This window comes from Coloeus monedula, assembly GCF_965178545.1.
Source record: "Coloeus monedula genome assembly, chromosome: 8".
In the NCBI taxonomy this organism is placed as follows: domain Eukaryota; kingdom Metazoa; phylum Chordata; class Aves; order Passeriformes; family Corvidae; genus Coloeus; species Coloeus monedula.
Window position 1 is genome coordinate 23,082,059 of NC_138788.1, and position 11,755 is coordinate 23,093,813.

General features: G+C 42.5%; 1 protein-coding gene across 4 annotated transcripts in view; it reads right to left on the minus strand.

Moving 5' to 3' along the window:
* Positions 1–11,755, minus strand: part of MARCHF5 (membrane associated ring-CH-type finger 5) — a 55,742-nt gene that overhangs the window by 15,317 nt on the left and 28,670 nt on the right. Inside the window, exon 6 of one of the 4 annotated variants that reach the window (XM_082286115.1) lies at positions 5,562–5,614. The exons of 2 other annotated variants lie outside the window; for them this stretch is intronic. In XM_082286115.1, the coding sequence (XP_082142241.1) occupies positions 5,582–5,614 (33 nt within the window). In that variant the 3' untranslated portion in view covers positions 5,562–5,581. Of the gene's footprint in view, positions 1–3,654; positions 5,615–11,755 lie in introns of those variants that run through there. One more of the 4 variants, XM_082286114.1, reaches the window with a different exon arrangement.

Here is an 11,755-nt window from a genome sequence, read left to right on the forward strand (position 1 = left end):
GAAGATAATGCATATAAATTGCATGCCATTTTGCACTTCTTGTCTGATAATCATGTCTGTCTGTCACGTCATTGTGTAAAAATTATAAATTCCTGGGGAAAGGGGTCGGTCATGTGTTACTGTTGTGAGCCACCAATGCACAACTGTGGCGCTGTATAGCTAATAATATGTGTTAGGCTTTTTTAAATGTTGAATTGAGTAATTTAGCGTGAGGACAAGACCTTAATTTCAGGACAACTTGTAGTGTCTAAACAGTCCTAAGTTTCTTGAGGCCTTGAAAGCAACAGAATAAAATTATCAGAATTTCTCATTGACTTTATTAGCTCTACATTCTCTACCCAAGACACCAAAAAAATGAAGGCAGTTGAGATAATTGGTAACTAAATCCTTAAGTTGGCCTGACAGCTGGACTAAATGTGTTGCCTTGTAGTATACTGATAGCCCTAGATTATAAAATATGTATATCTTAACAATGATTTTGGCATAAACTCTTGGCTAGTCATTTAAAATAATCTTAAATACTTTTGGAGTAGCTAATAGTCCTGGAAGTCTTGTAACATTCATGTTTTTGTTTTGATCTGAGATCCACATACAGGGTCTTAGTCTTGGATAGAAATAATCAAGAGTCCCATAGTTGGACTTGAGCTTGTTGGACTGAGCTTTAATTTGGCAACAGTGTCACAGAGATCTGTGACAGAGATGTGTTACAAAGATGCCAGAGGAGCTGCCTCCCTAGTCCCCAGGAGCCACCATACCCCATGCAAGCAAAATAATGTCTGTCTACTACTTTGTGAAGTATGCATTTGTAGTGTAATCTGGCACTTTTTCTTAAACTGAAGTAAATAATATACATTCTCAAAATTGTGTGGAAAGATTTAATAGATCTGGTTGTCCAGCAGCTCAGAAGAGGTAATTGTTCAGAAAATAGACTGCAACTCAAAATCAAAGCCAAGTATAGATTTATGTGTATGATAAATAAGACTATAAGGGATAGCACAGTCAGTAAACTTAAACTATTTTACTTAGGCTGGTGGTAAGTTCTGGTGCATTGAACATGCTGAGGTGCCCTCAGCAGCCACACCAGAAATGTCCTGGCAACACCATGCAGTCCTGGTGCTCTGGTATTGCAGGAGAGAGTGCCCAGTTTGGGGAGCTGTAATGAGAATGGAGAGCACTGCAGTACCCACAGACCCACAGCAGCTCAGCAGTATTTGTGATGTTTCTTCCTGGTCCTGAAAGTAAGAATGGCCAAAGCTATCAGGAGAGTGATCCTGCTTTTATTGGCCCCTTGCAATCTTGGATGCTTTGGGCAAACTAAGTCAAGTTCTGTTCTTGAGCAGCAACTACATGAAATCAAGTCTCCTTACTCAACAGGTTTTTCCTTTGGTTTGATTTAATGTTATATGTTACTACCTTTTCCTTGTCAAAAAGGAAGTTTAATGATATCTCCTCTTTTGCAGTATTTATAGTGCATTAATTAGTGCTATTTCCAACCAGTTACCTGTGCCTGGAGGTAACAGATGTGCGTAAGTATTTGAAATTGCCCATCACATTTAGTTCTTCGTCTTTGAAATGAACAACAGAACTGGGTGTTTTATTTATGGTGATGCAAGAGAGTGAAAGACCTGAAGTAGGAATTTTTTGGGTCGCTTGTTGAGTCTTTAGAGCTGGCACTTCCCAAAATATTTTTGAAAGTCAAGTAGAAGTGACTTACTGGACAGTAAATTTTGAACTCTTTAGTGCCATTTTAATAGTAATTAATTAAGGAGCAGGACTGTAGGCTTAAATTTTCAGAGGAATGTTCACGTTCATGATGTAGTCTATATATTCAATAATGACTTCCTGCTGCTTGACCAGGCTAGGGTAAGGGAACACCAGGAAAGGAAGAGTTAATTTTTTGGGGTTGGGGTTTTTTTTGTTTTGTTTTGGTTTTTGGTTTTTTTGGGTTTTTTTGTTAGATTGTCTTACCTGTTTCAAAGTTTAAAATATGCTATGCAAGAAAATAAATAAAATTTAATATCTTAATTTTTAGAAAGTGTAAAGTTTTTAAACAGGTGTATTTTAATTTTTTAATGAGAAGCTTAATTTTCGTTGCTTGGAAAACAGCATATACTTCAGAGTAAAAACGTCAGCCTAAATTATTTACCATGAAACAAGAAGCTTTTGTGGTACCTTTCTTTCACACTGTTATTAAAATTCTTCTTGGTGCTATACGATACAAAGTTTGCTGTTCTTCCCTGTAACAATGTGAAGAGTTGTGCATCTCACCATTATGCATGAAAATTATTTCCTTCGTTGCGCTGAGGAAAATCGTGTTTGTACGATTCTACGGATAAAAGTCTAAACCAAACTTTAAATGCTTAATCAGAGAAAATAAATCAGTTTTAAATTGCAGAACTAGTTCCGATGTGTATTTTATAAGGAGCAGGACGGCGTGACGTCCTTATCTTCGCCAGCTCCGGACCTCGCTCGCTGCCCGTGCCTTTCACCTCAAGGCTCTCCAAGGGTTTTCCAGGCCTCCCGGCCCGGGGGGTTGGCCCCGGCTTTGCCTTCCCCTCAGGCCGGGGGGCCCGGCGGGAGCAGCACCGGAGGGCTCCGGGCGGGCAGCGGCGGGGCCGCGGGCTCCATTTCTCAGCCGCCCCTGCTCTCTAGCGGTGCGGGGTGTCCGTGAATTACCGGGGCCCGTGTGAGGCAGCACCGAGCGCAGGCGGGGCCGCGGGCTCCATTTCTCAGCCGCCCCTGCTCTCTAGCGGTGCGGGGTGTCCGTGAATTACCGGGGCCCGTGTGAGGCAGCACCCAGCGCAGCCGCGGCTCTGCCCTGCGCCCCACGCATGGCGGGCGCGACGCGCCGTTCTCTGAGGGCAGAACTGACCCGGGCCAGGACGTGGCGCCGGCAGTGCCATCATCTAAGTGCTCCAGCTTCGCACCCAACCCCCGAGGAGGCTGTGCTGGGGCACTGCTCGGCACTGCGACAGCAGCCACTGTAGGGACACGCATGAAAACAGCAGCAATTTTGCCTACGGAGCAGGTTTGAGCGAGAGTGGCGCACAGGGGGCTGAGGAAGAGAGAATGGCTCTCGTCTGTGCCGACATAGTGGGGCCTTGATGGTAAAGTGCTCGTAGCACAGACTGGGAGGTGTAATTGGCAAGTGTTCAAGCCAGAGAAAAAGGAAACTGAAGGGATCGATGCGGGACAGCTTTCGTTCAGTGGTACCTGGTGACCCCACGCGCATTATCTGGTGGGGACAGCCACGGGCCCCGTCACGTGCAGGACGAGTGTGGCCGTGCGATAAGCAGCCAGCGCTGCCACTGCCCGGTGCTGGAGAGCAGCAAAGGGCTGAGGCACGCACTCGCTCCAGCCTCGGATGGTCACACACCACGTGTCTTTTCTTCCCGACCATCCCCTCCCCGTCTCCGATCCACGTCCTGCTCTGGCCAGACTGTCCTCATCTCCTCACCCATTTGTCACCTGCCTGCTTCACCCCATGTGTAATCAACAGCCCCCTACCGCTGACACCCTCCCGCAGCTCCCAGGCTCTCTGTCACAGATAATGCCCACCAGCTCTCACGCACTTTTCTCAATGACTCCTCAGTCCCCAACTTCTTTGTCGTTCCTTTATTACATGTGTTGCTGAAACTACATTTTATCTTTTGCCTTGGAGTAGGACAGGATAAGCAGGGAAGTCACCAAGTGCTCTGGAGGACAGCCTTTTTGCTTCCAGGTCCAGCCATACAGCACTGCAGGTGGCAATAAGATGCTAAAATCCATCTCTTCTCTTAAAGTGGCCCTTAAAAAACCCCAGACCCTTGGGCAATTGTAGTTGTTTCATCCAATCCCACCTAAGCAGCTTCAACATACAAATCTTTAGGGTGCTTGGAAGATTCCTCATACAATTCACAAAACACATCACCTCAATCAATCAATCTGAAGTCTTCCCTACCACCTAATTTTCAATTTCCTGCTTCAAACTTTAAGACTGTCAGAGACCTGCCACCATTTCCCATTAAGTGTCCAAACTATGACAGAAGAAATCTTCCATAGTTGCTTACTGGGGCCACAGAGCATGGTGTTTGAGGTTCAGTAAGAATCTTAGCAATTGGAAACATGGTCTTATTAAAGGAAGTACCAGGCAACCAGGTGGTGGTAGCAGCATTCCTGTGTCAGGTGGAAGTAGAGGAGGAGGAGGAGAACATCTTGCAGAGCTCTGTAACTTAAGGCTGACATACCTTTAAATGGAAAGGATCCTGCACATCTGCCTTCCAAAAGCCTGTACTAACACCCTCCCTCTTGGCTCAAGACTTGCTGTTGGGGGAGCTGTGAGTATGTGTAGGTACATGCAGGCATGTGAGTGCTGAGGAAAGAGGAGCAGTATGAGCCTTAGGAGAGAGTGCAAGAAGAGAAATTTGCAGCAATATCTCATTAACTGCACACTTTGCACAGTGAATGAAGAACAGAATTACAGAGCCACAGGCCCCTTCCTCTGTGCTTTGCAATGCAGCAGGACCTTCCTTTTCCCCCGGGTCAGACTTTCTGCTGGGCGTGAGCATCCCTGGGCTGCACCTGCTGTGGTGACTCGCTAATATATCTGCTTGGAAGAGATGCCTGGTTTGCACATTGAAAGGATAAACTGCTTATCCTGTTTTCCGTAATTCTGTCACAGAGAGCAAAAGCTCATCTGACTGGTTTAACTTAAGGGTAAATACAAGGCAGTGTGGTTGAAGAAGATAGAAAGTGGAGAAGAGACTCTGAATCAGCTGATTTGTATTTAAGGGCTTTATTCTGCTTGCTCTCTCTTTCTAAAAATATTTTTTCTGGTTTGGAGAAATAATATATAAATGATACCCTGGAAAGAAGTGCATAAAATCTGACAGACTAATAAATTGCACTTTCCAGAGCTGTAAGCTTGAAAAGAACATTGCAGAGATAATGCATGTTCTTGGCTTGAGAGAAATCCTGTCCATTAGAAATACACCTCTCTGAAGATTCATCTGAACTTTTGAGCTTTCAATTGAATAATTGGTCTTTGAGATTTGAAAAAATTTGAATTATTTAATTTCCGATTCACCAAAACTGAGTAACACTGCAGTTGGTGATTTAAAATGTTGTTGAATCAATTATGACATTTTGTTAAATTCCCTTTTGTCTTTCCTTTGTCCGTTTTTTATTTCAAAGGCCTCAGTAATGCGCAGTGTGTATCACCCCAGTAGAGAGGAGAGATGAGTCAGAGATTTGTCAGCTTGAATGGCCTTAGACCTGCACTTATCCCTGCTGACTACCCAGATGCAAGTCTGAAGTGATGTTACTTGCATCTTAAAGAGCAAGACTGAGAAAGCTCAAGCTTCCTTGCTCAGCTTATTCTGACCTTCTGTGCTACAGCCTGTCATGGCAAACAGGTCAGATTCACACACGCAGAGCTGTAATAAATAATCTAAATCTGGCAGCAAAGGAAAAGGTGAAAAGGGGTGAATCTGAAGGGTGGTTTAATGAGGTGACTGCATCATTCTCATCGCTGTATTGGAAGGATCAGGTGTGTATCTGCATCCTCCTTTCCAGCCACTCACCTCACATTGCTGGGCCCCAGTCAGGAGTTGGTAATGGGCCACTCAAACAGCTCCTGCCAGGAAGGACAGTACAAACCATTATTACACTGGCTCAGTTTAAACCATGCCCTTGCCTATGCAGATTTATGGGAAATCTAATATGATGTTACACACAGTATGAAAAGAATAGATGAATGTGTTGTTCCAGCATCTTCATTCACTTTCAAATTCAACCTTGTAAATCTAAATTCTCCTTAGATTTTAAAGTAGCAGTTACATACGTAACAGCATTAGCCGTGAATGTACAGCCCTACTTGCAATCCTGAACACATGACTATGGCACAGATTTCTATGACTTAGCAATAGGAGAGTGAAATCTGTACACAAAGAGCTGCTTTTGAAGCTGGACTAGGCAGCTGCCCGAGTCAGGCCTTTGACAGACAGACTGTGCTGCCAGCCCCTGCCCCTCCCACCCACCACGTGAGCTCCAGTGCAGCAAATTTGGTCAAAGCTGTATCAAATACTAATGCTTCAGACCACAGGCATTGTTCAGACCACACGGACCCTTTCATATGATCTGCCTCATAATCCACGCTGCAAACCAAACATGCTACCCATACTGAAACAAGAAAGGCCTGCAGCTATGACTTAGAGAATACATGGTAGGAAAGGAAACTACGGCTATGCTGGCGAGAGGCCTGTCAAAGCCTTTCAGGATGTGGCACAGTGGTCTGCAACATTTCAAATTTCAACTGAAGACAAATTTCTCTGCTGTTTTTCTGTATCATAAAGCTAATTTTTGTGTCATCCCTGCAATTTTATTGTTCTGTGGCATAATTTATAGCAAGCTATTTATGGGACTAAAATAACTGTCAGCTTGGAGAAGGGACACAGTTTCTCCTGTATGTCATGGGGGTTAGAAGAATGTTAGAAGGTTCCTGTCCCACAGTGGATAGCAGTACATGGATGCCTATACAGGAAAGGTGGGAAGATTTGTTTCTTACTCCAGCTTCTTGCTATCCCCTATTCTTATAATGAATAGTCCAATTTTAATTTCAGGATTCTGTATTATCTTTCTGGTTTAGGTATGCCATGTTGTGTACCAACATCATCCATGCACCCAATATTATAGTTGATGCTTATTTTTAGATTATGAGAATTATTGTTGCTGTATGAATTTCCCTGAGATGCTGTTTGTCATTTAAAAGGGCAGGTGCATGTTTTGCTACTCCACTCATCTGCACTTTAGTGCACTGGAGCAAAATTTATTTCTGAGAAATGGGCTTTGCGTATTTTTATATATCCTTTTAACACTTCATTAATTTGAAGCATCTTTTGATGAGAGAGCATATCAAGAGGCTAAACAGTAATTACCTCCCACAAATCACCTATCCTTGAAAGAATAAGCCCCCAGTGTTTGGTGGCAACCCCTTCATGATGAAACAGAATGCTGGATTTAGGAAGTATGATCCAAAGATACCTGTTACCAAGATAAGACTTCACCTGATAGGCAAGTTTAAAACAAAATTAATTCATATTTTGAGCTTATAGAAAAAGGTGAAGGCTAGAACAAATATCTACTGAAAAATAACCAGTGCCTGCTCATCACCTTATGGCTTGCAGGCAGATTCAAAAAATCTCAGCTCAACAGCAGGTGCCCACATAAGGGAAAAAAGAGATCTTCCCTTACGACTCAGTCCTCAGACTAACCACATCCTGCTGCTTTTGAGAGAGGAGTTATCCCTGGAACACTGCATTTGCATTGTGTCTGCTAATGTTAAAGCTTAGCACAGGACAAAAACATCATGAATTTAGCAGAAGTACTAATTCAGATAAGTACAGGCTCAGCTGTTGCTAAATTGGCAATGTAACTAGATAGTCTCTGCTCCCCTGCCATCATCATTGTTGGTGCTGAAGTTTTGTCTCAGTTCAGTGAGTATTCTATTTTCTAAGCTCTCATTTGTCTTCTGTTTGACAGCTTACAGTGATTTTGTTTAGCTGTACTGATGAACTGCTGTCAGTGGAAAAAACTCCAACCACCAGAGGCATATAAGGATTAGCCAAAATGTACAATTCCTACACAGTTGGAAAATGGGGAGATTAACTATAAAAGGACTGAACCAGAATATGAGATCAGATCATCTTCTCAGATACTGCATGTGTTCAGGATTGCAAATCCATATCCAACTATCTTTATCTCTGACCTTTTAAAATAACTTTTCAGCACAACTGCAGCTACTGGCAGGAGCAGCAGAAGCTGGAAAAAGAAAACAGTGCTGGCAATTTTACCTGCTGGGGACCTAGATCTGCTTTCAGCTGGTGCAGAATTTTGAATTCCAGCATCTGCTCTAGGCTTACATTGCTGGGATAAGGAGAGATAATCTTGTTCTAGACATTAAGTGAAATCTGAATCTCTTTTTTCCAAGCAGTTGGTACAGTTCCAGAATCCTGACACAACACTCTCATTTCTATCTTTTGTTACTCTGCAGACTCTGAGGCCAAACCTGGCTTCTGTGAAGCTGTACTGTGTTCTGTCTGCATTTTGCTGTCAGAGCCTTACAATGCACCACTAGAGGATTTTTTAAAATATTGTACCTTCTGGGAAAAAAGAGGCCATGAAGCTTGTTCCACAGGTCAGATTACTCTTAGCCCCATCCTTATTCGAAGCAAGTAACAGCCAACTCAGCTGTTGGCATTTTGGCCATGCTGTTCCCGTACAGCCATGGCACCCTGTGCCCTTTATGCCTTTGACTCTTGGGCAGTCAGGCCACAGGACAGGAGCACTGCTGTGCACTGCAGGTGCTTCCTGGGGAGGCAACTGAGCCCAAAAGCTGGAGCATCAGTGTCGCACCCAAAAGATTCCCAATAACATCCAGCAATCATGTGGAAACTAGCAATGGGCAAGGTGCAGTAGAATTTGAAGCATCTGGTGGCATATGCATCCATGGCTCATACAGTCACAAAATTGCTCTGTGTGCATCTGCTTGTCCAGGAGACACCATCCCTGAGCTGAGTAACTGCACCTTAAACCAGCTGAAATTTAATCTGCAACAACAACATCCAGTTGTGACAGATTTGTCAGAGGTGCTGGAGGAACCCCAGCCCGCCTCTGTGACTGACAGCTTATGTTGACAGGTGGTTGCTTTGTTTCTTTAGATGGAAAAGGGCATTTATAGGACTTCTGGGACTGAGAAACCAGATTATGCAGCTAAAAGTGGCCCTGCAGTCACTGCCTGTAGCACCTTTTTCACTTGAGTCAGCCACAGGCTTTGTCTCAAGTGGTTCTCCACAAACTCCTGCTGTGCAGCAGTGCTGCTTCCTCCAGCCAGCAGGACCTGCACAGGGTGAAGGGAGCAGAGTCTCAAGGGCAGCATGGCCAGAGCACTTGGCTGCCACTCTGGGGTCTCACTTTTGGTTTGGCATCAGCATTGAACAAAAAGGCAGGGTTTGTGTGGGTGTGTGTGTGTGAGAGAGAGAACGGGTGTCGTGGTTTATCTCATACTGATTAAATGTTTATTTTTTTAATGCCAATAGATTTAAAAAGACAAAATTAACTATGTGCACCACTCAAGACAGCACCAAATTCACCTGTTAATAGTACTAGAATTTAATTTCATTGATCAGTCTGCCCATCCTTCTGCTTCCTTAACTACTAGACAGGGAATATTAAGTGTTGTTACTGTATTTTGATAGTAATACTGTTCAATTCCTCCATACGTCAATTAGTAAAAAAAGATACTTGACTTTCAAAAAAGGATTCTTATAGAAAAAAATGTATTTTGAAGCCATCTAATTACATGTCAAAAATGCAATCATAAGAAAAGCATTTGCTTTTGGAATACAAGAAATGTTACCATGCAAAAGTACACTTCTGGAGTCTGCCTACCATGAGCCATATAATTGTGGTGTATATTTGATTTATTGTAGTTACATTTCAGTGTATTTATTTGCTTTTTGACTGGAGCAGAACTGCCACATGCTGATCAGTTCAGCTTGCTTATGCCTTTTGTGTCTCTCCTGGGGTGTGCAATATGACAAGCCTTGTTCTTTTAAAAACAGAGTAACATCAAACCAAAAGTAAAAACCACTATCCAAGCTGTACATCATGGCTGATGTAGAAATACTCCTTTTCTCCTGATCATGTTCATAGGTTTGACAATGTGTTTTAACCTTGGCTCAGTGGATGCCATTCGTAAGGTAAAGTATTACTTGCCTTCCCAGATGATGATTATGCAGCTGCCAAAGGGATGAATTCATATTAAGAACTACTTTTTAAAATGCTTTGTTAATTTGCTTGTGAGAACTATCCAGATGCAACTAATTACCCTATAATGAGGCTCCTAAAGCTGACAGTCTAACAGGCTTTTGAAGGTGTCCACCTTATTATACAGAATGGGTTTATTACTTTTTTTAAGCTCTTCATATGTGGATGCCATAAATGGCATCCTCAATAATGAGACACTCTAAGGGAAGTTTATGGGAGTTAATTAATGGGGCAATAAGGAAGAATTAGGATAACCATGAAAGACACCTTCTGCCTGTCAGCTGCGGGTTTGCAAATAGTTACTTACTTAGGTAACATCCGAGTGCCAGATGCAATAAATAAGGACTTGGGCCATCAAATTGATATAAGTAGCCAGTAACATTAGTTAATAAATGCATCTCACAGAGTTTTGGGAGGCACAGCACTCATTCCCCTTTCTAAGAACATTCTGTAATTACATTATCTGCAAGGCAGAGGTTTATCCCCATCGTGGTACTTGGTTGAAAAGACTGAGGCACAGAGAGCTCAGTGCTGCAAGCCACATGATGCTGCCCATTGCAGGGGATGTACTCAAGAGTCATGCTTGGCCAAGAAATGCTCTGTGCTGCTCAGATTTTTGAAGAGACAAGATCATCTCCCCGACTTGTGGGGCAACTTCCATTGTCTGCTGCTGGAATAATCTCTAGAATGTCTCCACAGCTGCTACTAGTAAAGCTGGTTTATGTTTTCTTGGTCTGAATCTGTAGATTAGGGCGAAATACTTCTGTGGTTTGTTAATAATTCTACTCTTAAGTGTTACATAAAGGGATTTCAAGACACAGTGTGTGTCATTTAGCTCAGCAAGAAGTGAAATGCTGGAGGAATGCTACAGACTATCTGGGATCACCTACTCTATCCCAAGAGTTCTGGCTCAAGGCTCAGGAAATACACATAGGTTTTCTGTCATTTGGCATATACTACACAAATGGATGTTAATGAGTCTTAGCACTTTTGAGCCCATTTAGAAAGGAAAATAGAAAATCTGTTAATAAGGGATCTAGAGCTGAAAAAAAGAAATGGAAGCACCCATACTTTTGAAAATCACTTGTGAATTTACTCTTTAATTAGGCTGCATTTTAATTCATCTTTGAAATGAGATGGGAAAAGAAGCCTAATTACAAGTAAGGTGCTATGTAACATAAATCCACACCACAATTCTGTGTCTGCAGTAGGAGATGGGGCTTGGTAATGGGGGAAAGTCAGTTCTATTCCACAGTATGGAATTTATGCTAAGTGGAAAGCACTTTCTTTTTCACAGTACCTTGAAATTTAAAAACATGCTGGGGTGTTTTAACTGCTGTTAAAAGATGCCATTTGCTTTTTCAAAAGAAACCAACAAGAGAACACACAAAAAAATTTGTTTTGCATTTAAAAGGTACCAAAAAAATTTTAAAACCTGAAATACTGGCTTAATGAAATTCAAACTGAAGTATTTTTATAGGTTAGCAACAATTTTCTATGCTCCTCTCAGCAATTCCAAAAGAATTGCTCATCTTGGTTACAAGAAATCCCACTAGCCTTTCATAGCTTGGTGCTGAGGGAATTGGGTCCAAGTCTCAGATTCTGTATGTCAAAATGGCAGTTTCTTCTATCTCTGTTTTTATTCCTACATGCACCCACCCTACCCCAAATGCCTTTCATCATGTAACTTGTGTTCCATAGAGCTACTGCAATGTTTCTGATCCAGAAGCAGTTACTGTAATGTTTTCTAGACTTAACTAACATCTGCCTTGGATTAATAAAATAAAATACATAAATCCCCTGAACCTGAAGTGCAAATAAACTGGAGAAGCAGGACTTTCCTCCTGCACTATGCTCTTGTTTGAAACAGAATAAAGCAACAGAAATGCAGCAAACTGTGATTAGTAACAAATTCTGAATTAACCAAGGGAACGATCTAGGTTAACCTAGA